This window comes from Octopus sinensis, linkage group LG26 (genome assembly GCF_006345805.1).
Source record: "Octopus sinensis linkage group LG26, ASM634580v1, whole genome shotgun sequence".
Classification (NCBI taxonomy): Eukaryota; Metazoa; Mollusca; class Cephalopoda; order Octopoda; family Octopodidae; genus Octopus; species Octopus sinensis.
Window position 1 is genome coordinate 11,480,473 of NC_043022.1, and position 27,284 is coordinate 11,507,756.

The following is a 27,284-nucleotide window of genomic DNA, read 5'->3' on the forward strand; positions in this document are numbered from 1 at the left end:
TCATTGAGTACAGAGCGTAAGAGATTACGTAAAGGACAAGTAGACAAGAAATTATGTAATGAACTCCATTAGCTTACAGCTGTTTCTGCCATAAGATACAACTATATAGAAGACTGAGGTTATGGTAGAAGAGGTATTTCTCCAAGACTGTGCAAAGATGTGGTGTGAACTTCTTAACCACTCAGTCATGCCTACAGCTATTTTACCTGAATTATTAGCATGCTCGTCTATTAGCCAAAAGTTCTGGGACTTGAATTCTATCATTGGTACTGTGCTGTGATTATATCTGTAATACTTAGCTACCTAATGGATGGATTAGTTCTAAATTAGATCACCTTGTTTTAAATATTTAGGTGATGTGACACAACAAGGGAATCTTTACATGGCTGCTCAATCTACATGAAATAGCAGCCAAGTCTCCCATAAATTGCACCTTCATCTTTAGAAAAATATGAGTACACTGGACAATATTGTCCAAGGTATGCCAGGGTTAGAAACATATTGATAGGCCATGAATGAAACAAAGGTCTGTTCAAACAAGGCTGAATTTAACGAAATAAGGGTCCTAGGTGACACAAGTTGGTGTCTCTTTTGTAAGCAGCAGGAGTACAGTAAAAGTGATATGTGTGCTTGCAATGCTGTGCTGTACATTTTACAGGTACATACATTAAAACCCACTAGTTTCTACTAGTTTGATGCCCACTAACTACACATATACACTACATGATGATAATTTTTGGAGGAGCTTAACCAGCAAAGGGAGGCTGGCACCCAAACCATTTTTTCTTCTAAATTTATAATTCTGTTTCTCCATTCTTTTAAATGTCATTTCTTTATCTTTCAGCTTCTCTCCAACATGCTACTTGGCTCCAGATAGCCAGGTAACCTGTGACAACTGTCGTCCTGGCTATGCAGGACGTGACTGTGGTGTGTAAGTATCAAGTTTGGGTTTGCTGACATGACTTTTAAAAAATTCTTCCTCACTTAATTATTATATTGATAGCAATAATAATGTGCAAATAATATGCAAAGACAGAAGAATCTGAAGAAACTAGTGATGCTCTTAATCTTATTATTATGCAATTATATGTATATATGGAGTCAAAAAATAGTTCACCCTCTATTGCCATCCCTAACAAAGTAGGTCAACAGTCACACTGTCTTTAATGGCCACCTTTTTGCTGAAGTAATGAAGACTAGCCTGTTATTTATCCACCTCCACTGAACATATCAAATAGAAAATATAAGATGAAGGGCAGGAGAAGGAAAAAAAGGCATACACACACACACACACATTGTCCATTTACTGGCAATTTTGACAGGCAGAGCTAACATATGGTCATCAACCAGCTGATAATAGCAGACAAATTTCAGTGTTAAATAAAGAAAATATTGAACAGTATGGTTCCTGATGTATAACTGATGGAGTTGTCACAATTGGAACACCTATCATAGTTATGCTCAACTATAACTGATCTGGGATCAATAGAATAAGTCCCAGTCAAGTACTGGTGTCATTCTTCAATGTTATATTTGAGGCCTTACTCCCAAATTGGAACCATTATTATTAGTATTATTATTGAAGGATGTCCAGATAGGTTGAGGATGGATAAAATGCCATAACATTTTAAGCTCAAATCCTGCCAAAGTCATCTTCATTTTTTTGTCCTTTCAGGAATAAAAATAGGTACTGCTTAAGGACAGTTTAAACAATTGTACCCTTCATATAAAATATGTGGCTTTGTGTCTGTATTAGAAAGGTACAAACCAATGAGAAACTCTGTATTTTGGTTATAATACCTGCTAGAAATAGCTACCATAAATCACTCAAATTGTAGCATACTGTCTAAAAACAAATAAATGGACACACAGGATTATTTAACCCCTGGTATGTGAAACAAACTGGATGGTCACTACTGCAATGCCAGTGATAATAATGATTCGATAACCACAACAATATTACAAATCAACATGGAAGAGTCAACTAAGTCTTATAATGTGCCAGAAATAGTAACTAGATTTATTTTTAATTATACCAAAGCAAACCAAAGTGAGTGACTTTATATTGTTACTCAAACTGCAACAACTCACATCCGAATCACCCTCAAATCACACCAGGCTAACAAATGAAAATTTAAATGGTCAGTCATCCGATAATGTTAAAATAGCAGCCAGATCACACTCAAAGCATATATTACAGTCTTAAAAAAAGGTAGTAGGATACCACTAAAATGATGGGATGGTCACAAGTTGACTACCCTGATTGTAGGTCTACTTGATCAAAGTAAAAACAACAATTTATGCCAACACCATCACCACCTCTTCTATTACTCTCTGTCTAGCTGCATTTTCATTTTTTTAAAAACTTTTAAAGGCTTTGTTTTGTTTTCAACATGAGAACTGCATTTAACTATTGCTCCTTGTCTGTTTGCCAGGTGTGCTCCTGGATTCACAGGCAACCCAAGAGAACCCAGAGGATACTGTAGAGAAAGAGATGGTAACTATAACACTGTATTATATTTTTATCCCTCTGCATACACACATGTTCCCTTCTGCAACACCTGCATATGCATTCTTTTTTTACACACGCATACATATCCTTATTCTTATTCTTTTACATATATACTTTCATTTGCACACATACATTCCTTTACACACACTCTCTTATGCATATATGCATTCTCTTATCTCACATGGGCAAACACTCTCTTATACATGCACACATATACACTCTTTCTTACACACTCCCATTTTGGCAATTTTGTCCTCACCTTCCATCCCCTCTCACCTTTATCTAATTTTCTTTTTCCTGCCCTTTTCTCTTTACAGATAGCTCAAGTCCTCAAGTAACCGTAAGTCCTCTCCGAAGCAGTGAGATGATAGGACAAGTTGCAATCTTCCACTGCCGAGTTACAGGTCAAAGACCTATCTCTGTTGTGTGGCGAAAGGTTGATGGCACACCACTGCCCAACAGAGCTGAGCAGAATGATGAGCATGACTTGATCATCAAGAATATCGCACCTTCAGACAGTGGACGTTATGTTTGTACAGCCAACAGTATTTATGGAACTTCCCAACAATATGTCGAGCTTGTGGTCATCAGTAAGTTCTACTATTTGTCTCCTTTTCTTATTTACTCCTCATTTCCTTATATCCAATTCCTCCTCTTCATTCCAAGTTTTACATTGTAGTTAGTGTTCTAGCTTGTATAATGTGGTTTCTGTGCATAACTGGTACTAAAGTATTTATTATGTACTAGAACCACATTATACAAGCTTTAGTATCAATTTAATCGACTGATGCTGGTGTCTGTAATCTCCTTTATGAGGTTCAGACTCCTAAGAGCATCTTTCATCACCACTGTTTCCCATGTCTTCTTTGGTTTTCCTCTTTTACACATTCCTTTCACCTGGATTACATGTCACTTCTTCACTCTACTGGTGTCCTCCCTGTTTGTTACATGTCCATATCAATTTAGCTTTCTCTCATGCTCACTACATCTTATTCATCTTAAGCCTAGTTTTATTTTTCCTCACTAATTCTGGTTTTTGTTTAACTATTTTACTTTCAGAACACTCTCCTTCAATACTAATTTGTTCTGTTTGGATACGACATGTTCAGCGTTGATTTTAGTTAGTTGAGAATGTAGAAACTCGCTGCATAAAAAATGTTATTGCGTTGAAGTTTGGTTTTGCTTACAATTTAGCAATCTTTGTATGTGTTGTATATTGCTGTATTTTTTAGTCGATTAAAACCTTTTAAACTTTGATATTCGAGTTTGGGTTTATAACACCTACATAATGGGAGCTATTAACTATTTTTCTTAGAAACCCTCAAAGCATTTATTTAATGGGTGCTCTTGTATATTCCTGTGTATCTGCTATAAATGAAGTCCATTTTTTGTTTGCCTTCCTGTGATCTCATTGCACCAGTTGGTACTCCTTTTCTGTATACTGAACATGACCACTTCCCAATTGGAAGTAGAGATATGTATTCTTTCTTGATAACCAAAAATTTTGTCGTGTTTGCTTAAAGACCTCGTAATTTTAACCTTTATTTCCATATTTGAAATTTCTCTAATACTTTGGTAGCCTTGACTATGAGCACCAGACCAGCACTATACAGAAACTTCCATAACTACTCTTTTATGGCCTCTTGATCTATAGTAAACTAGAGGTGGGTGGGCTGAGAACTGAGTTCTGATGAACATGTAGTTAGTTGCACACTGAATTCCTTTCTGATCTTTTGGTCACTTCCACCTTTTATTTATACCAAGTTTTCTTAAAGACCGCTACACTACTGATTATGATTCTGTGTCAAAGGCTTTCTCCAGGTCAACAAATGCTTGGAGTAGTGGCTTACTCTTGGTAAAGAATGTCTGTAGTAGTAGCTCCCCTACAAAGAAAATATCCCTAATATCTCATTTCTACATTTTTTATCAACAACATCCTGCTTTCTAATTTGGAACACTTCATTCTTCTGATTCTCATATTCACAGAACATTGCTGAACCCTTTCCTGCTTATCTTTTTTGTTAAGTATACCTAATGTCTAACCTGTATTCTAACTACATGATGTTCTTCCTTGCTCCCCACTTATTTTCATTTTTCTTGCCCTGTCCTTCAGCTTTCATGAATCTATCTACTTTAGCATTGAACGATCACATCATCTTTCATCTTACTGAAACCTTTCTTCATCCACAAATCCATTTTATAGTTGATGGTAATTGGTACTTTAGAAACTTCCAATTGTCATCTTTGTTTTTTGTCTCTAGCTCCTCTCCTCCTTCTCCTTCGCAATATTTGTGTCAATTAAAACCTCTCTGAAATATGTCTAGCAGGGCAATTTTTGTACATCTCCTTTCTCCAGATTGTTTTGTCTCTACGTTCAACTAGTTCTTACTTTAATTACTATTCTCTAACACTATTTCGCTTCTATATCGCTTCTCAGCCTTTTGGCTAAGATCAAAGTGTAATATCACTATTTTAATTACTATTCTATATTCTATATCACTAATCTATATTGAATGACAAATCTTCACCAGATAAAGACTTAGAATTCACGACCATCTGTTTACCCTTTTTATAAGTGATGAGTATGCAATGTGTGTGTGTGTGGCAGGAGGCATAAAAATCCCAACATTTTCAGTTGGTTTATTTAATTTTACTCATTCTGGTCTTCAAGCGATTCTTTGGACATTAATATAAAACATGTTCTTCCTTGACAGGGACTGGGTCCTTCCAGGTGCAAATCACAGAACCAAAGGACATAAATGTTCGTCCAGGTAGCACTGTCCAGATGGAATGTACAGTGGTAGGATCACACTCACCGGTAAGTCAATAAAACATTTGTTTCTGTCTGTTACTTTTCCATATTTATTCATTCTTTCTTCTGTTGGAAGATTTGACCTTTCCACCCAGAAAACCACCAAATCATAAAGATATGAGAAAATTAGTGATGGACTGCATCAGCAATTAGCATGTATAATCTGTCCAAAAATGCAATAATTTTACTGTGAGAAAAAGGAAAAGTTTTAACAATTAGTGGATTATTCTTTTCTAATCACTGTTCAATAATGGATATTACTTACGGTGGTGAACTGTCAGAATCTTTGCTGCACTGAGAAAAATGCTTTGCAACATTTCATCCATCTTTATGTTCTGAGTTCAGTCCCTCTAAAGTCAGCTTTGCCTTTCATCCTTTCAAGGTTGCTAAAATAAGTACCAGCTGAGCACTGGGGTTGATGTAATCGACTTAACCCTTTCGTTGAAATTACTGGTCTTGTGCCAAAATTTGAAATCAGTAGTGGATATTACTCTTTTACTTGTTTCAGTCATTTGACTGTGGCCATGCTGGAGCACCACCTTTAGTTGAGCAAATCGACCCCAGGACTTATTCTTTGTAAGCCTAGTACTTATTCTATCAGTCTCTTTTGCCGAACCGCTAAGTTACGGGGATGTAAATACACCACCAGCATCGGTTATCAAGTGTTGTTGGGGGGACAAATACAGACACACTAACATATATACACACACACACATATATACGACAGGCTTCTTTCAGTTTCTGTCTACCAAATCCACTCACAAGGCTTTGGTCGGCCTGAGGCTATAGTAGAAGACACTTGCCCAAGGTGTCACGCAGTGGGACTGAACCCGGAACCATGTGGTTCATAAGCAAGCTACTTACCACACAGCCACTCCTACACCTATTTGAAATATTAAACACTTCTTCCTCACAACAACCCACTGTATTACGCTTTTAAACGGTTTATACTAAAGCATAGCTGAATGGTTATCTTACATTTCACATCTTATAGGCTGCTAAGGCTGATTGCATAACACACAGAAGCTGGTACAAACCTTTGTCTATCCTCTGTCTTTTAATTGGTTCGCCACTTTGATTTGACAAGATGATTGAGGTTTGAACAGCTTTGATCTTTTGTCTTCTCCAATCAGGATGGACCTAGACTAAACAAGAACAACCTAACATTGGCCAACTGGTTATACTCTAGGAAGCAGTTTGGCAAGAGAGACCGATAGAATAAGTACTAGGCTTACAAAGAATAAGTCCTGGAGTCAATTTGTTCAACTAAAGGCAGTGCTCCAGCATGGCCACAGTCAAATGACTGAAACAAGTTAAAGAAAAGAATTTACTATATCCTTGGATAACAAGCTTAATTCTACACTACTTCAGTTCACTTAGAGAACATTAGGGACCTTGTTCTCTCTTGGGAGAGTTACCTGTGAGAGGTTTGTATCTTATCCAGGATCCAGGGAAAAGTAGATTTGTCTCATTTATTCAACACCACAGAAATGTGCTCCATTGAGAATGTCTATACACGGTCACTAGGCCCGCTAGAAAGAGCAAGCAAACCTCCTTCAAGCCACAACCCTGCCTGCTTGAAAAAGGATATATTATACAATGCTGTTCAAGATACGTACTATTAGCTGCACAGAATATGGAATGGTAATGATTAGAATTTCTTTGATCACAAGTCTAATTGATCAGAACCGACCTAAAGTTAAAAAGCTCTTAAACTATACACCATTGTAGTTGTAGCCTCAGTTAAATGTAATATAATTTCAGGGTCTTTGGGTTATTATTTTTTAGCACAACAGCATGTCTCCTGAGGAGGTGTGATGTTGTCGCCCACACTTCTTAAAACGATTAAAACAATGTTACACATAGAGCTAATGTTGTCTTTTCCTCACCACATAATTATTCTTAATCAGATTTTTTAATGCTCACTGTATTAAATATGTTAGCACTAACTCAATGTTGGTCTTTTTCTAATTCAGGTTCTTGTGTTGTCTTGGAGTAAAGTTGACGGTGTCTTACCCGCTTCAGCATATGAGACTGATGGAACTCTGACAATTCGAAACATCCGACGTGAAGATGCAGGCGAATATATGTGCACTGGGTCTGATCCTGGTGGCATTGTAACAGATACTGCTATTATCACTGTCACATGTGAGTATTATGCTCTATGAATCAGGATGATTTTTTTTTTTATATTGATCCTTCCAACATAATGTATGTATAAATCAATATATACTGTCCATATTTTGTATGAAACATATCTCCTGATAATCTTACAAAAATTCTGCTAGAGCAACTAAGATATACAAATTTAAATAGAAATTAGCAAAAAATTAATTTTCCTGCATCTTCTATCCTACATTAAATTGAGTGCTAATTGATGGTAAGATTTTTAATGTGGAATTTTTGAAATAACTATATTCCAGCAAAACCTTTAAAGTTCTTGGCTAAAACATTGTCATTGTGAATGTTTGTATTCTTTTTTTTTATAGTCAGGAGGAAAGGCAATGTATCTAAGATTTTCTTGCATACTGAAATTATTACTACATGAAGAGGTTGTGAAATGGCCATAATTCTATGAAAATTATGTGGTTAAATATATCTATATTCACCTCTCATACCTCCTGACTTTATATTTATATGTGTGTGTGTGTATGTATATATATATATATATATATATATATATATATATACATACACACAAACTTTCAGTTAGTTAAAATGTTTGTCTAACATATTTTATGCAGTCTAATGGTGCAACTCGATCAATGTTGTTGATTGTGTTTTAGCTGAAGCTATGGCTTTAACTCTGTCCTGAGTTACCTCCCTTCACTCTTTTTTGTTGATAATGGTTAAAGAGCTAGAAACGCATCTGGGAATCTGACAGGGAGCAGTCCTGGACAGATATGGTGCTTTTACACCTTTTTATCATATGAGAGAATGTTTTTCCACGGTAACTGCAGTGAACTTACCTTTAGAAGTTGAAATATGTCACAACATATTTTAACTAACCTAAAGTTTGCTTATGTATAAACACTGCTTGGTGCTGATATGTGTGTGTGCATATGTATATATATTGATTCATAATTCAGCAGGATGTCTAATCCACCACATGTACCTAATAATAAAATCTTTTATGTCACTTGAACCTAAATGGTGAGAAGTCATTTTTGAAATTCTTTTAAATTCTCTTCACTCTGCTTCAGATATCTGATGATGTAGCTGTGTTCTACACCCTTAAAACTTTGTGTTCCAGTGTAAAATCATTTTATACGTGTGTCTGTGTGTGTGTGTGTGTGTGTGTGTGTGTGTGTGTGTGTGTGTGTGCGTGTAAAAAGAGGAATAAATGAAAGAATGATGATGATCATCATCGTTTAACGTCTGCTTTCCATGCTAGCATGGGTTGGACAGTTCAACTGGGGTTTGGGAAGCCAGAAGGCTGCACCAGGCCCAGTCTGATCTGGTAGTGTTCCTACAGCTGGATGCCCTTCCTAACACCAACCACTCCATGATTGTAGTGGGTGCTTTTTACGTGCCACCAGCATAGGTGTCAGACGAGGCTGGCAACAGCCATGATTGGACGGTGCTTTTTACGTGCCACCAGCACGGAGGCCAGTTGGGGTGGCTCTGGCAACGGCCACGTTCGGATGGTTCTCTTACGTGCCACCGGTACTGGTATCACAACTACAATGATATATATATATATATATATGTATGTGTGTGTGTGTGTGTGTATCGTCATATTTTAATGTTGAATGATAATTAGGAAAAGTTTTATCTATAATATTTTCAGCAAGTCATTTGTATTCATATCTTTGTTAAATTGTTAAAAAATCATTTACCCTTTACTGTTTGATTCTATTTTCCTTCAGCAAATACTTTCCCTCCAACTGCCCAAGTTGAACCAAGAGAACAGACTGTTGTAGTTGGCCAAACTGTTGAATTTTTATGCACAGCAACAGGTTCTCCACAACCAGATTTTCAATGGTATAAAAATGGTCAGCTTATTTCCCGAGGACCAGTTCTATCTGTCACATCAGTTTCCAAAGATGATGAAGCAGTGTACGTTTGCGAGGCCACCAACAAATTTGGTGTAAGCCGAGTAAATGGAATACTACATGTCACATCAAGTAGGTATTTCTGTGTTTATTTCTTAAGTGTAGACGTAGTTGTTTGGTTAAAAAGATCATTCAGCAATCGTGAGCTTCTGGGCTCAATCACATTGTACAGCCCCTTGGTCAGGTGTTGTCCACCTACCTGCATTTTGACCAGTACCTTGTAAGTGTAAGTTATTAGATAGAAACTGTGCATGTATATCATCATCATCAACATCATTTAACATCCACCTTCCATGCTGGCATATGCACACACACACACACACACACATTCACACCCAATAGCTGCAAGAACTCCTCAAAAAAATCAATAGCTTCATATAAAAAAATATCTTACTTAGTACTTCTCCAGACTGTGTTACACAGATAATTTCTTGTTACACTTACCATCAGAAATACATTGAGCCAACGGTTGGGCCATTGTGGCCAACAATGTTATCGTTAGATATGATAGTAAAGGAAGAAATTATCAATGCTTAGCTTCTCAGCTGTTTCGTAGCCATCATATGATGGGGCTTAAAGATATATATGTGGTTGGGCATTTCAGTTTGTGGAGAGTATTTGTATATCTGTCACCATCATGTATATATCTTCTTTTCTATACTTGTATGCATTGGATGTGTCAGTTACAATGCAATAAATCCCCATTTTATTGTAATCCTTTAAGTTGTCTTTTGAGAGGTTTAATACGTTGTTGTCAGTCCTGACCAATTCTGCTCATATCTTCATTCGGCTACTTTTTCTGATAAAGACTTGAATACAGTTGATTGTGCTAATTGAATTTTGGATAATAAATCAAGAGTCTAGTGGTTCCCTGTTACATTACTGGCACTGCATTGGATTCTTGACAGCTCAGCTCCTCTAACTCTATATAGATATTGTGGTTTAGCTCAAGGTCAGTTTTAATATGACTTATGATCAAAGATATTTTAACTATAGCCATCCTTACTTTTCATCATCATCATTTAATGTCCATTGTCCATGCTGTAGACTATTTAGGGCTACATCATCTAGAAAATAGTAGGGTATGATTTGTTGATTGCTGACAGGTAAAGATGTGCACCTACAGCTTGTTAGACTCCTTTGATTTCTGTTTTACTCAGGTGGACCCTCCTAACTATTTGATGTTTAAAAAAAATCTTATCGCAATGTGGAAGATATTCATAAGCCATTTAAAAACACACAAAAACCGTTAAATTCACTTCAACATTTAAATTTAATCTGCCAAAATATTTTCGTTGCTTTGAGATCGCAACCTATCCACTGACAAAATTCCATGCAATCCTGGCTGAGAACCACAGCATTAATTGATAGTGATTAAGATAACAAACTGAAAAATATCTTACACCTTGAATCATGAGGTCAATAATAAAAATATATTAATCTTATGAATGTCCATTTTATATTTTTATTTCTTTCAAGCCTAAAATTAAGCTTATTTTTAAATTGCAGGTCGTCCAACATTACAAATTATTATCCGACAAGAATCTGTAGTCAAAACTGTCGGCGAAAGTATTCAGTTGGTCTGTTATGTTGAGCAACGTGGTAATCTGATCAATTTGGTATGGAGCAAGCAAAGTGGACCACTACCAGCAGGTAAGAACACTGTCAGCCAGTGTGTGTTTGCATGTGTGTATAAGACATAATTTGTTACACATTCATTTTATACAAGCATGTATGGTATATAGATTATATACATATATATACACACATATATGCATATACATATACATGCATGCATATATATCTATGTATCTTTCAGAAAGCTCCATACCAATTTAACTTTATGCAGCATTCGCTGTTAGTTTATGCGCAAGCTGTGTGGGAAGACAGAATAAAGGGGCTTTTGTTAGCTTATCTCTCCAAAAAAAATATCTCCCTTTGCTGTTGAAAAAAATAAGCTCGCAGAGGGGAAGTTTCAACGTCTTCTTTCATTACACAGCAAAGTTATGATGTAAGCACATGCTAAAATCTGTCATAACTTTTTTTACTTTTATCCAAAACTTCTTCACCACTCTTCCCACTTCATTTTTCTTCTTAAAAAGAAGGCTTTCATCTACCTGGACTATATGTCATACCACTGGACAGCTGTCTGTCTGCTAATATTGTTGATGGACATGCAGTGTATCATTGGCATTTCACATATAAAGCCCAGGATTATGTGGAAAAGTGTGAGGACCATCAATTGACTTTTTCTCCATAAAAGTAATAGAAAATTATTTGAAAATTATAAAGAGTCTATAAATAGACTGTCCATATTTTAAAACCATGAATTTAAAAAAAAATGGGTGGGGTGAAATTTTTTTTAAATGTGTGGTTTTTTGCATAATCATATTAATTCCATAATGCAGAAGACAATTGTAAAAATTTTGTAAAAATTCATAAAAATAAAAAAGTTATGAGGTGTTTTAGCGCATACTTACATCATAACTCTGCCCATCGCCCCATTTATGTGGCTGTTCCTAACAAGAAATTTCATGTAAAACAACTATATTTTGTAGTCATTATCTGTAGTCATTATCTCCCAAAACACTTTAGTAGCTCTACTTTGCATTGCTTGATCATTAAAGTGCAATGACCTCCAACAATAACCGGCTTTCAATTTGATTTTCCTAGGTCAATCGGAAACATACATTGCTGTGCTACTCTTAAACCTTCTTGGTAGTTTAATTATTTGATGAAAAAAATACCACCGAAGCAACTTAAACCATCCAAAGGATGGGTGCATTTGCTAGTATATATATATATATATATATATATATATATATATATATTTACATATATATGTGTATGTGTGTATATATATGTGTATATATGTATATAGTATAATGTACATTACATGTATGTGTGGATAACTGAAGCTTTTAAAAAAAACTGGAAATACAAAATTAAAATAATTTTTGTGTTAAATTTTGTAGGATCTTCTCAGAGGAATGGTGTCCTTACAATTCCTTATGCGAAGTCATCAGACTCTGGCGTGTACGTCTGTAGTGGTACCAGTGATACTGGCAGATCAGGATCAAGTACTGTCGTGGTGACCATAACAACTACAGATTCAAGTATGTAAAGTATATTTTGTTTTTATAATTGTTGATGATGTTGTTATTATTATTATTATTATTATTATTATATAATTGTTTAACATTTATTAGTTTGAGGCAAATTTCTACTGCATCACCTGCTACACTTCCATGTTGCTGGGATGTGTGCAGCATTGCATGTTTATGTGCTACGTATGTCAGTTGATACCATCTCTGGCAAGGGCTTTGAAATAAAACCAAGAAGAAGTTCCAGACACCCAGCTGAGTACTTGACAGACACTGACTTTGCTGACGACATCGCTCTTATCAGTGATTCTCTCTCCAATGCCCAGTCTCTTTTACAATCTCTTGAACAAGCCTCAAATTGTGTAGGTCTTTACCTTAATGAGACCAAAACTGAATACATAAACAAGTGCCTGTCCAACAGTGATTGCATCATCCACACTCTCAACAGTGCACCTTTAAATATGGCTTCTGATTATAAATATCTTGGGTCATACATATCATCATCTGGAAAAGACTTTCTAACTAGAAAGGGTATGGCCTGGTCAGCCTGTAATGACATGCATAAGATCTGGTCATCAAATCTAAGTAGAGACTTCAAACTTGAAATATTCAAAGCCACAGTCGAACCAATCCTACTATATGGCTCAGAAACCTGGACGTTATCAAAGAAGCTTGAGAGGCGGTTGGATGGAACCTACACTCGCCTCCTTATGAGAGCTCAAAATCTCTCGTGGAGGCGCCATCCAACTAAAATGCAAATATATGGGAAATTACCACCTGTGTCATCTCTTGTGAAGGGTAGGAGAGTCCAGTTTGCTGGACATTGTTGTAGAGCTGAAAAAGAAGTAATTTCTACTCTTCTCCTCTGGAAGCCATCTACTTGCAACACCAGAGGGCGCACACTCTCCTACCCTGATGTAATCTCCAGGGATACAGGCATCCAGCAACAGGACCTCCGTAATGCTATGATGGACCGTGAAGTCTGGCGCAACATGGTAAATTCCATTGTCTCGACCACGGTCGAACAATGATGATGATGATGATGCATGTTCTTTTCTGCTGTTGGGAGTGTGCAGACTCTTCTCGGTATTATATTGCATTTTTTTTTCTCTCTTGTGATGTGGGGCAGTCTTTTGTTGTGCTACTGCTTGTATCATTATTATTATTTAAAGTGGCAAACTGGCAGAATTGTTAGCATGCTGGATGCAATGCTTTGCGGTATTTCCTCTGCTGCTACATTCTGAGTTCAAATTCTGCCAAAGTCGACTTGCCTGTCATCCTTTCGGGGGTCGATAAATTAAGCACCTGTGAAGCACTGGGGTTGATGTAATTGATTAGTCCACCATCCCAAAATTTTCAGGCCTTGTGCCTATAGTAGAAAGGATTATTATTATTATTTAAGGCGGCAAGCTGGCAGAATTGTTAGCACGCTGGATGAAATACTTAGCAGTATTTCTCCTGTCACTACATTCTGAGTTCAAATTCCACCGAAGTCGACTTTGCCTTTCATCCTTTCGGGGTCAATAAATTAAGTACCAGTAAAACACAGGGTGGATCTAATCAATTATCCTGTTTTCCCAAAATTTCAGGCCTTGTGCCTATAGTAGAAAGGATTTTTATTATTCTTGTTATCATCATCATCATCATATTTTGTTGTTTTTTTTTTTGTGACTCTCATACTTTTGGGACCACATTTCTAATGAAATCCACTTCTTATATTTCCCAGTTAATTATGAATATTTGGAGCAATTTAATAAGATAACTCTTGCATAATTAAGTGGGTGTCTGGGATGTAACTTAATATAAAGCTTTTAGCTTAACCCTTTCGTTACTATATTTCTGACCAAATTACACCCCTTATGTGTTTCAGTTAATTTCTAACGCAATCATAAATTTATTCTGGTTTCATTAAACAACTATAACTTTTTTATTTATCGATATATTAATCTGATTTTTGGAAGATAATTTAATGAAATGTTCTCAACCAATTCTATACTATAATTTTTGTCACAAAGTGACTAATTGCAGGTAGATACAGGTAAATTCAACAAAATATAAAATTATAAAAATTTTGTTCAAACATCGCTATAGAAAATGGGTTATTAGCTAATATTCAATTGGGTATACAACAAAATTTTACGATAGAATTTGTTATTCTGGGTAACTTTCTGATACCCATAATAATATTTATGGCAAAATAGTCTTAATTTCATTTAAGGTTGTGGGAAACCACAAACTATCGTTTCTTTCGCTTTGTTTACATTTAGCGTAACGGTTCGTTTCCGCCGTAATGATTTCAAATAGGCTCAATCGAAAAAGTAAATAGAAATAGCCTAAGGCTTTACTCTCCTGGGAAAGTCAGTGGCTTGGTCCAGTTTCTTCAGAAAAATCACCGAAAGAAACAGTTTTTAAATTTTCACTCCATTCAGGTGCCAATTCATTTTCTTTATCGCTGTCGGTGATCTCGGATTCACAGTTTTCACTTTCGGAAAATGAAACATCAGATTCATTATCAAATACCACGTGCTTTTTTTTTTTTCAGTCATAGTTAGATTTATCAAGGTCTTCAGTAGAAAATCCTTCGAATTCTGACTCGCTGCTTGATATAATGAAATTCGTATCCATTTTTTGTCAGAATTACAAATTTTGAAAACACAATAGGAACAAATTTAGGGAAAAAATCTCCCAAAATTCACGGAATTAAAATTACACTTCGATTATTGTACAAAACTGTAGTTGAACTGTTTACGAAGTATAATACGTGTTTTCATGAATGTACTAAAGAGATTTGCTCTGATATTCTCATTTAAATATGAATAGGTAAATTCGGGCGGCTTTGGGCGGTTTGGTCACGTTAACCAAAATTTTTTTCGGGCGGCTTTGGGCGGTTTGGTAATGAAAGGGTTAATTAAGTAGGAATATTAAAAAAGATGTTTTACTAGAAACAGTTTTGGTACAGTGAATAAGACACTAAAACTATTACATCTCACTACTAGCTCTTTAGAAGTTTCCTTGTGGTAAAAAAAAAATTGTTTTGGAACACAAAGACAAGGGCATGCATTGCACTAAGCCACAAAGGCATACACACGCACTAGTGTAGTGCATCAATCGGTCATAGTTTGGTATGATTTAACCAACTCAGATTGAGGCAATAAGGTCAGTCAGTTAGAATAAGTGAGTTACAAATGGTCTGAATCAGCCAGGATTGGATTGACACTATAAAACAAATGATGCATATTATTGTGATACTATGAACTGAAGTAAAACCTTTCTCCTAAGCGCCAGGCTCCAAATCATCTTTGAGAATACCTGTCTACAACGTCATGAGTCAATCCAAAACATAACAGATGACTGTGTCTGTTAATGTTTACAGTGTAGTATTATTTGCATACTGGGCAAGATGCTTGGTGGCATTTTGTTCATCTCTATGTTCTGAGTTCAAATTTCAGCAAGGTTGACTTTGCTTATCATCCTTTTAGGGTTGATAAAATAAGTACAAATTGAGCACTGGGGTTAATTTAATTGACTTGGCACCTCCCCCAAACCTCCTGGCCTTGTGCTAAAATTTGATACCAATATTTACAGTGTAGTAGATGGAAAGAATCAGCAAAGTGGGGGACAAAATTCCTTGTATTATTTAGTTGCATGCTTTTATACTCTGAATTCAAATCAGACTGGATTGACTTTGCCCTTCAACCTCCTTGTAGGGCTCTATAAAATAAATACTAGTTGAATAATTGGATCAAAGTAGTTGCCTAGACTCGTCTTTCATCTTTGAGACTTATCACATACGTTAGAAATCAATAATTGCATGGATTGTCCAGAGATAGTTTCAACTAAGTCACTTGTTACCATCATCTTATCTTTTTCTAGATGTCCGTCCAACTGCACGCATTGAGCCAGACAGAATGGTTACCATCCCTCAAGGTACTACCGGCACCCTACGGTGTATTGTGACTGGAAGCCCATTACCAACAGTCATATGGACCAAATCAAGAAATCAGTTGTCAGACCACCACCAGGTTAATATTTTTTTTATAAAAAAAACAAATTTTCTTTTGAAACAAATCCTGGAGTCAATGTAATCAAGTAAAACTCTCAGAGCTGCCGCCCAACCATGGCCATTGTTCAATGACTGAAACAAGTAATAATAAATTGATCCAAGCGTCCTTAACTTGATTAGGCTAAAAAAAAAATCACTAAAATAGAAAGGAATGCTAGTGTAATGGTGACCTGGTGACCTGAAACAGGAATATCTTTAAGTAATCAAGATATTTGAATGATAAAGTTCCATGCTATGTTGACTAAGAGTCATAAAGCAGTTACTGTGTTCAAATAACCAAAATTTAGTACCAAAAATCAAAATTATGTTGACTGAAGAACTCAGTTGCTGGAACTATCAAGATATAAAAAAAAAACAAAGTAAACTTTGCACTGATTCATGTAGGATTATACTGAAATGTCATATAACAGTTAAATGTCAAAGGTTTCTTTGATTCAGCAACCTAAGTAGGATTCTTTATCTTCCTTTTATTTTTTAATTGTTTCAGTCATTGGACTGCGACCATACTGGAGCATCACTTTCAAAGGTTTAGTTGAACTAAATGACCCCACTACTTATCTTTAAACCTGGTACTTATCCTGTCAGTCTCTTTTGCTGAACCGCTAAATTATGGACATAAACAAAACAACACCAATAGTCAGTCAGTGATGGGGACACAGATACAATGACACACACACATCATCCTCATTTAACGTCCGCTTTCCATGCTAGCATGGGTTGGACGGTTCAACTGGAGTCTGGGGAGCCCGAAGGCTGCACCAGGCCAGACAGATCTGGCAGTGTTTCTACAGCTGGATGCCCTTCCTAACGCCAACCACTCCGAGAGTGTAGTGGGTGATTTTATGTGCCACCGACACAGGTGCCAGACGAGGCTGGCGAACGGCCACGCTCAGATGGTGTTTTTTTTTTTCTTTTTTTTTTAATGTGCCACCGACACAGGTGCCAGACGAGGCTGGCAGACGGCCACGCTCGGATGGTGTTTTTATGTGCCACCAACACAAGTGCCAGATGAGGCTGGCGAACGGCCACGATCGGATGGTGTTTGTTACGTGCCCACAGCACGGAGGCCAGTCGATGCGGTACTGGCTACGGCCACGTTCGGATGGTTTTCTTGTGTGCCACCAGCACTGGTACCACAAAGATACAAATTCCATTGATGTTCATCTATTTTGATTTGGTTTGATTTTCACTTGCCTCAACAGGTCTTCACAAGTGTCACATACTTGCCTCAACAGGTCTTCACAAGTGTCATAAGAAGGAAGGTATGCACAGGTAGACTGACTACGTCCCAGGTAAGGGCCACGGGTTATGGCCTGACTAGCCTTGCCGGGTCTTTGGATGGTGTTTTTATGTGCCACCAACACAGGTGCCAGATGAGGCTGGCGAACGGCCACAATCGGATGGTGTTTGTTACGTGCCCACAGCACGATGTGGTACTGGCTACCGCCACGTTCGGATGGTTTTCTTGTGTGCCACCGGCATTGGTACCACAAAGATACAAATTCCATTGATGTTCATCTATTTTGATTTGTTTTGATTGGATTTGATTATGATTATGATTATGATTATGATTATTATTATTATTATTATCACTTGCCTCAACAGGTCTTCACAAGTGTCATTTGATTTGATTAGATTAGCACTTGCCTCAACAGGTCTTCAAAAGTGTCATTTGATTTGATTAGCACTTGCCTCAACAGGTCTTCACAAGTTTCATAAGAAGGAAGGTATGCACAGGTGGACTGACTACGTCCCAGGAAGGGGCCACGGGCTATGGCCTGACTAGTCTTGCCGGGTCTTCGGACAGGTGCCAGATGAGGCTGGCGAACGGCCACGATCGGATGGCGTTTGTTATGTGCCCACAGCACGGAGGCCAGTCGATGCGGTACTGGCTACAGCCACGTTCGAATGGTTTTCTTGTGTGCCACCGGCACTGGTACCACAGAGATACAGATTCCATTGATGTTCGTTTGTTTTGATTTTTTGATTTGTTGATTTGTTGATTTTCACTTGCCTTAACAGGTCTTCACAAGTGTCACAAGAAGGAAGGTATGCACAGGTGGACTCCCAGGTAGGGGCCACCACGATCGGATGGTGTTTGTTATGTGCCCACATCACAGAGGCCAGTCGATGCGGTGCTGGCTACAGCCACGTTCGGATGGTTTTCTTGTGTGCCACCGGTACTGGTACCACAGAGATACAAATTCCATTGATGTTCATCTATTTTGATTTGGTTTGATTTGATTTTCACTTGCCTCAACAGGTCTTCACAAGTGTCACACACTTGCCTCAACAAGTGTCACACTTGCCTCAACAGGTCTTCACAAGTGTCATAAGAAGGAAGGTATGCACAGGTGGACTGACTACGTCGCCGGGTCTTCGGATGGTGTTTTTATGTGCCACCGACACAGGTGCCAGATGAGGCTGGCGAACGGCCACGATCAGATGGTGTTTGTTGTGCCCACAGCACGGAGGCCAGTCGATGCGGTACTGGCTACGGCCACGTTCGGATGGTTTTCTTGTGTGCCACGGGTACTGGAACGACAAAGATACAAATTCCATTGATGTTCATCTATTTTGATTTGGTTTGATTTTCACTTGCCTCAACAGGTCTTCACAAGTGTCACACGTGTCACACACTTGCCTCAACAGGTCTCCACAAGTGTCACACACTTGCCTCTGCCTCAACAGGTCTTCACAAAGTGTCACACACTTGCCTCTGCCTCAACAGGTCTTCACAAGTGTCACACACTTGCCTCAACAGGTCTTCACAAGTGTCATAAGAGGGAAGGTATGCACAGGTGGACTGACTACGCCGCCGGGTCTTCGGATGGTGTTTTTATGTGCCACCGACACAGGTGCCAGATGAGGCTGGCGAACGGCCACGATCGGATGGTGTTTGTTGTGCCCACAGCACGGAGGCCAGTCGATGCGGTACTGGCTACGGCCACGTTCGGGTGGTTTTCTTGTGTGCCACCGGCACTGGTACCACAAAGAATACAAGATTTGATTTTCACTTGCCTCAACAGGTCTTCATAAGTGTCACAAGAAGGAAGGTATGCACAGGTGGACTGACTACGTCCCAGGTAGGGGCCACGAGTTATGGCCTGACTAGTCTTGCCGGGTCTTCTCACACACAGCATACTTCCATAGGTCTCGGTCTCTAGACATTTCCTTAGTGAGACCTAAAGTTCGAAGGTCGTGCTTCACCACCTCGTCCCAGGTTTTCCTGGGTCTACCTCTTCCACAGATTCCCTCAACTGCTAGGGTGTAGCACTTTTGCACACAACTATCTTCAGCCTTTCTCATCACATGACCATACCAGCGCAGCCGTCTCTCTTGCACACCACAACTGACGCTTCTTAGGTTCAACTTTTCTCTCAAGGAACTTACACTCTGACGATTATGAACACTGACATTACACATCCATCGGAGCATACTGGCTTCATTTCTTGCGAGCTTACGCATATCCTCAGCAGTCACGGCCCATGTTTCACTACCATGTAGCATGGCTGTACGTACACATGCATCATACAGTCTGCCTTTTACTCTGAGCGAGAGGCCTTTTGTCACCAGCAGGGGTAAGAGCTCTCTAAACTTTGCCCAGGCTATTCTTACTCTAGCAGTTACACTTTCAGCACACCCACCCCCGCTACTGACTTGGTCTCCTAGGTAGCGGAAGCTATCAACTACTTCTAGTTTGTCTCCCTGGAACATGGCAGAAGTTGGTCTCTGCACATTTCCAGTGTTTATTGCTCCTGAGCATTTGCCACAGACAAAAACTATTTTCCTAGTTAGCCTTCATATATATATATATGTGTGTGTGTATGTCTGTATGGCAGGCTTCTTTCAGTTTCCATCTATCAACTCCACTCTCAAGGCTTTAGTTGGCCCAAGGCTCACACATTGGGGCCTAATCCAGATTCATGTGATTGGGAAGCAAGTTTCTTACCATACAGCCATACCATATAACTGGAAAAGACAAGGATGACAAAACAGGGTTACGCAAAACCAGTAGCTCAAGCTGGATTAATATATAAAAATCTACAAAGGTTATTGTGGCAAAGATACCAGATTAGAATTTTACTAAAACTTTCAAGACACAACATTAGCAATGTTCCTCCACTTCTTTGATAACTACATTGCTGATTCTCTAAATTCTATACTTCTTTCTTTTTTACAAGGTTTCGGGCAATGTTCTAAGAATCACAGAAACGATGGTTGAAGACCGTGGAATCTATGTTTGTGAGGCCAGAAATGTCGCTGGTTCTGCTCAGGCATCAGTGATTGTTGAAGTTGAAAGTAAGAGCCTTTAATTTGTTTTCTGCTTGATCTTCTAGCATTTTTGCTTAAGTGGTGGTATACATCATTGCTTTGATTTCACTTCATGGATAACCTTAATCAGTTGTTCTCTTTTTCTTTCTATTATTATTTTGCTTTGTTAATCTTAACTGAAACCTTGTACTTTTATCTTTGTAGGGAGAGAATTGCCTGTGATAGACCTTTATCCAAAAGGAACCCAGAGCATTCAGAGTGGTGGTAGTGCACTATTCCAATGTAGAGCAACAGCTGGAATTCCCTCACCAACAATCACCTGGAAACGGTAAGACCTTAGAGATAACTAGCCAACTGGAATTTTAAAAATCATTGAAGTGTGTGTGTGTATGTGTGTGTGTGTATGTGTGTGTGTATATGTATGTATATATATATATATATATATATATATATACATACACATATCTATCTATCTATCATCTATCTACCTATATATATATATAATGAGAATTCACAAAATAAAACAACAAAAGACGAAGACGGGTGTGTAAACAACAAACAGATGTATTAGTTTAACACTCAGAAAGTGAGAAAGTCTTTTACGTTTTGAGCCTATGCTCTTTGACAGAAAGGAACACAGAAATAAGCAGAGAGAGAAAATAAAAAAGGTTTAGTGACTAGTGATGTATCATGGCGAATATTAGACAGAGGGGTGACACAGGAGAGCTAGGAAGAAAGGGAGATAATAAAGTAGTAGTGATCCCAAAATGAAGGTGTGCATGTGGAAAGGGGCTGGTGACCTTGACATGTGCGTGTGTGCATGTGTAGGTGTGTGGATGATGGTGTGGGTACTGGGAAGTGGTCAGTGCTGGTGTGTGTGGGGTGTAAGGAATGGGGTAGGTGGGGTAACAAAAGAGGGGGTGGCGATGAAGGGAGAAGGTAGGTAGGAGTGAAGAGAGGAAGTAAGTGTCAGAGCAAGAGAGGGGAGGTAAGTGGGTTACCAAATTATCAGTTTGGTCTCCCGGCTAAAACAGTAATGATAAATTTTAAAGTTTGCTTAACATTTTATAAGTGCGAAAGGGATTAAAATTTTGATAGACCATATCAAAAGTTCACACAAAAATAGGTAGAAAATCAGAGCTTGAGACAAGAAGACACTTTCGACCAATCAGAATTCTGTTTACATAATCAGTTTGATCGGTCACCTTCCTCTGTCGGTTGAGTAAAGTGTCATCCAAGCTGATGTTGGTTGGTAATTAAACTTATTTTGCAACACTTGTGCGTATTTATCAGCTTTGTTTTTGTTGGTAATTCTTATCAACAACTTTTCCTGTGATCGTGATTTGAGAAGACATACAGAAGTATGCTAAAGATCGGACATAATCTCTTGTGGGCAAGAAATGTAAAATAAAGTTTATTATACACAAACACTTTGTAATTTGATAGCTTTCAAAGTGATACCTGTTAAACAGAAATTATTTGTATTTAATGAAAATTTAATAAAATCTAAACATAAGTGAATGAAATTATGCTAAATACAACTAAATTGAAAAATTTTTTTCTCCCTGGCTATATCAGCAATTCTGAAAACTTTTGGGTGCAAATTTTACATGAGTAGAAACTTTTTTTAACAATTTTTACCCTGAAGATCACCTGCTTAAATAACACAGGTGTGCAAATTACATGAGTTTTTATGGTATATATGTATGTATGTTTATATATATATATATATATATATATATATATATGTGTGTGTGTGTGTGTGTGTGTGTCTATTTAACTGTGTGTATTCTTGTTTTGTACTTATATTATTGTAATTATCAAAGGTCTATGTTATCTAATTCAATTGGAATATCTATATTTTCTTTTACTTTGAAGGGTTGGTGATGAGCCTATGACCAGAAATGCCCAAATTGCTGAAAATGGTGTCATCCGATTTACTCAAGTATCCACACTTGATCAAGGAGGATATATATGTACTGCTACCAATGCTGTTGGTACTGTCACTGCTACAGCTACACTTTTGATTAGCGGTCAGTAAAAGCTATCACTACTTAATGCAATATTGTTGTCGTTATGTGTGTTATAATGTTGATGGAAAACGCTCTGTCAAGCCGGTACAAGTAAATTTGGAATATGTTCTCATGTTATATTATATTATAATAGTGCCACCGGCACTGGTTTGCCAGCCCCGTCTGGCACGTAAAAAGCACCCACTACACTCACGGAGTGGTTGGCATTAGGAAGGGCATCCAGCCGTAGAAACATTGCCAGATCAGACTGGGCCTGGTGCAGCCTTCTGGCTTCCCAGACCCCAGTTGAACCGTCCAACCCATGATAGCATGGAAAGCGGACGCTAAATGATGATGATGATGATGATGATGATTACAATAATGAAGCAATACCTGCACTTTTGGTATGGTCCAACCTAAAATAAATTCTCCCTACTGTTGAGTTGATGGTTTCTTGGGAAAGAAATATGGAATAGGTATATGAAAGGAAAGGCCTAAAATATAAAATATATATATAAATAATCTTATGAAGTATGAGAACAACAGTACACAATGCTTCAAATTGAGGTGGGATGTTGTGGATTTGCAGCTAAATCCACTTGAACAGTGATTTATGAACTTGAGAGAAAAGCATTAAATGAATTGCCATGAATATGACAGAGGCATGCATGAAAAAGACAAATGCTGAGAGAAAAAAAGAGAAATCTTCAGTAATTCCTCATAATCATTATCATCATTTAAATGCTCATGTTTTTTCATGCTTGCATGGGTCAGATGGAATTTGCTGAGGCATATATTCAATAGCTGGACACTCTTCCTGTGGCTAACTCCCATTTGTTTCCTAGCAAGATACTACATCCCCCATGGAAGATTGGAAATGAATGATACTGCTTCTATGACTGGTATCACTCATAGCTATCATGCAATGTCCAAGACAAGGCAGCACATACACACACCCACAAGCACAAACATATATATGAAAGAAAGAGAGATCCTAGTTTACAAAATATGTAGTTTCACTTGGTGGATTATATTTCAAATTGTTGTATCTTGATTCAGACCACTTCACACTGACGTCAGTATACATTATAGACAGAATCCAGCTGCTATGAATTCACATAATTTACAGTTTATATACTCTATGCACAATTTTATAGACTTAATACACAGCACTCACAAAATAATTATTCACTCTTACTTTTTCATTTTTCCTATAAACAAACCAAAAATATACCATCTATATGATACGTCCTTTAGTTAGATTACACATATCTGCCATGTAAATAAGCATGAATATTTCATGGAATTTCACATAGGGACATGCATTAAGTGATAGGTGACATAAAAAACAGTTCAATTAAAAAAAAAAAATACACTTTTCACTATTCAGTAATCACTACCATCACCACCATCATCTCTCTTCCTCCTCTTCTTCCTCTCTCTCTCTCCCCCTTTCTGTGTTTTTCTTTAACCTCATCATCTGCTAAAATTATATTTTTAACTCTCCTCCTTTGCCTTTAACTAACTCTTTTAACCACATAATAAATATTACACTGCCCCTATCTCACATCATGGATGCTTTGCTCTCCCTCTTTCTGTCTCACTCTTCACCTTATCCTCTTTTTCTTTCTCCCTTTTTTTCTCTAATCACATGAAAGCACAACCAAGGGGCTAAGTAATGCAATGACAAGCAGAATTATTATAAGATATCTGTCTTAGGCTGAAAGGAGTTCCATGCTGTATAACCATACCTTCAGATTACTCTGAATGATGAATTAACAGGTGGTAGCTAACAAAAAGGAGCATAAGAGCTTTTAAGGGTGCTTTCTGAGGCTTTTGCCCTAACAAAATTAAATGTATCCACACACAAAAATAAGTCAGTTTTAGGCAACCATATTCAATGTAGTGAGGTAAAAAAAATCCTCATTAATTAATAATGTTCACCAGATGAAGAGAAGGAAACTTAGCTTAAAGATTAGTATTATTTTAATCTACTCTTGAAAGATAGTCAGTTTCATTGTTTAAACTGATTAATTATAAAAGTTGTGAAAGGTTTGCATATTAAGACGTTTTTTTTATTATTTTAGTAAACATGCTTTTTGTACCTTTGTATTCAAAATTACAGTTTAATAAATCTAATCTTTAACCAAAACATAACTAATATTTGAAAAAGATTTTAAATTTTCTTTTAAAGCTGCTTGTTAAAATGAAATTGATGAAAGGGTTGTATACTGTATGTATATTTGTGTAGGTTATTATGTCCGTATATTCTTGTGTGCAATGCATACTATATGTATTTATACATACATGTGTATATTTTATGTATATTCCAGGCCCACCAAAGATTACAGTCACTCCAAGGGGTCCAATACGTGTCAGGGAAGGAGAACGCGTCACTGTTGAATGTGCAGCTGAAGGAGATCCACGCCCAAATGTCTACTGGGCTCAACAACCGAGTTATGATGTCAACAGAAGCCCAGGAACAGTCCAGCATGTTGCTGTATTGGAGATCAACCAAGCCAAACTTTCTGATTCTAGGCATTATGTGTGTGTGGCTGAGAACAGTGGAGGAAGAGCTGAAGAAAGGATTCAAGTTATAGGTGAGTTACAGGGCACAATTTTTATTTCAAGAAGGATAATTAAATGCGCTCAAGATCAGAAATATTTTGTGTATGCACACACACATTTGTGTCTGTGTGTGTATGTATAAGTGTGTGTGTGTGTGTGTGTAAGAGAGACTTTTCTTAATATAACTTGTTTAGTTTTGCCTTCTTTCTTTCTTCAAGCTCCAAAATCTTTATCATATCTCATCTCCAAACCCTGTACTAGGCATTTAGTGAAATCCTTTTTCTCTATATATTGACTTCTGTTCCTTCTTGGAAGACATCTTTTTCTCTTTGTTCCCTTGAGTTAGAGACCTTCAAGTAAACCTCAAAAACTGCAGCATTTATAGATTTCAGTTTTGCTTTTGTGTATATGATAGTTGTTTGTGGCCTTGTGTCTGTATTATTAACGATTATTATCATTATTATTATAGTTGAAAGAAATGATGTCATCACACCACCAGAGGATAATATTCTCAGAGTAACTGAAGGTAAAAACGTCATTGTGAAATGTGAATCTCAAAGTAAGTTACTTACCCTGACTCTTTTTATTTCTTTTGACAAGATTTTTACTGTCTTATTCTTTTTCTGTTAATCTTTGCAAAATCAATGAGGATCTAACCCTGTAGTGGAGAACATCCCTGATCCAATATGAGCACAGGCAACATATTTTCTTTGTTCATATTTGAAACCACTTTGACCCTTAATCTACAGACATCATCTTATGATGTTTATTTAGAGAACAGTAGTCATCATCAACCAGGGTTTCAAAAATTTTACATGGGTTCAGCTGCCATTAGAGGAAAGTAAATATTTTACAGTACTTTTCAATAATGAGACTGTAAATCTTATTATACCAGAGACTAACAATTATAGTATTTGAAAATAAGTATAAAAATTACTCTTAGAAAATATCTTTTGTTTATTTCCCATTTGGAAAAACAAAACGTTTATGCAACTCTTCTCATACTGTTTAAGGGCTAAAAGCACATATGAAAAAAGACAGCTGCTTTAAGTTTCAATACCAGAAGAGTTATTTAATATGAACCACACAATTATGAATTTGTAAGAAAAAGATACATTATTTTTCTCAGTACAGGTTCTTACTTGAAATTTGTCCTGGTATTCATTCCTCACCTCAGATCTATGAAATATCAGATTTAATGGTGCTGCTTGACTTTTCCTTAAATAGACATAAACAGTGAAAGCAAGAGATGATTTCAGGCATGTTGATGTTGAAAGTGTTAAGTGAAAAGTAAAATTTCAAATACAAAAATTACATCATATTACAAATAAATTACTAATAGCCTCTTTACAGAGAATGACATCTGCGTCATGTCACAAAAATATTAGCGAGTACCAATGTGAAGGAACAATAAATGTGTATTCAAAATATATTACAGAGCAATAGTTGCCGAGTTAGTGGCTTTAGACTTAAAGTAATGAAAAAAGAAAAAGATTGTCTAGTTATTTAATATTATTTATGCAGTGAGAAGAAATAAAATCCTAACTCATTGACCTAAAATAGTTTAATCTGATTTTAGTAAGTATCAGTGACAACTCTGGACATGTTTCATTCTTATTAAACCACTTCAGTGAAAAATAGCCTGTTCTATTTACTTGCCATATTTGTGATAGGAGCATCATTATGTCCATCTATAATAATTTATTAGAGAAGAAATCAAGCATTATCATGATTGAGGGAAATTATTTAGGGATGCCATCCACACACAAAAATAACAGTCAGTTTTAGGCAACCATATTCAATGTAGTGAGATAAAAAAAATCCTCATTAATTAATAATGTTCATCGGATGAAGAGAAGGAAACTTAGCTTAAAGATTAGTAT

At 37.1% G+C, this 27,284-nt stretch overlaps 1 protein-coding gene across 3 annotated transcripts in view; it reads left to right on the forward strand.

Annotated features, from left to right (window-relative positions):
- LOC115224757 (basement membrane-specific heparan sulfate proteoglycan core protein) overlaps positions 1-27,284 on the forward strand; it is a 369,665-nt gene that overhangs the window by 264,087 nt on the left and 78,294 nt on the right. For all 3 annotated transcript variants that reach the window (XM_029795652.2, XM_036513837.1, XM_029795655.2), the window contains 14 exons: positions 845-931; positions 2,436-2,497; positions 2,830-3,102; positions 5,227-5,330; positions 7,301-7,472; positions 9,194-9,451; positions 10,889-11,032; positions 12,355-12,495; positions 16,357-16,505; positions 20,731-20,848; positions 21,026-21,149; positions 22,700-22,854; positions 25,167-25,433; positions 25,871-25,960. In XM_029795652.2, coding sequence (XP_029651512.1) covers positions 845-931; positions 2,436-2,497; positions 2,830-3,102; positions 5,227-5,330; positions 7,301-7,472; positions 9,194-9,451; positions 10,889-11,032; positions 12,355-12,495; positions 16,357-16,505; positions 20,731-20,848; positions 21,026-21,149; positions 22,700-22,854; positions 25,167-25,433; positions 25,871-25,960 — 2,144 coding nt within the window. The remainder of the gene's footprint in view (positions 1-844; positions 932-2,435; positions 2,498-2,829; positions 3,103-5,226; positions 5,331-7,300; positions 7,473-9,193; positions 9,452-10,888; positions 11,033-12,354; positions 12,496-16,356; positions 16,506-20,730; positions 20,849-21,025; positions 21,150-22,699; positions 22,855-25,166; positions 25,434-25,870; positions 25,961-27,284) is intronic.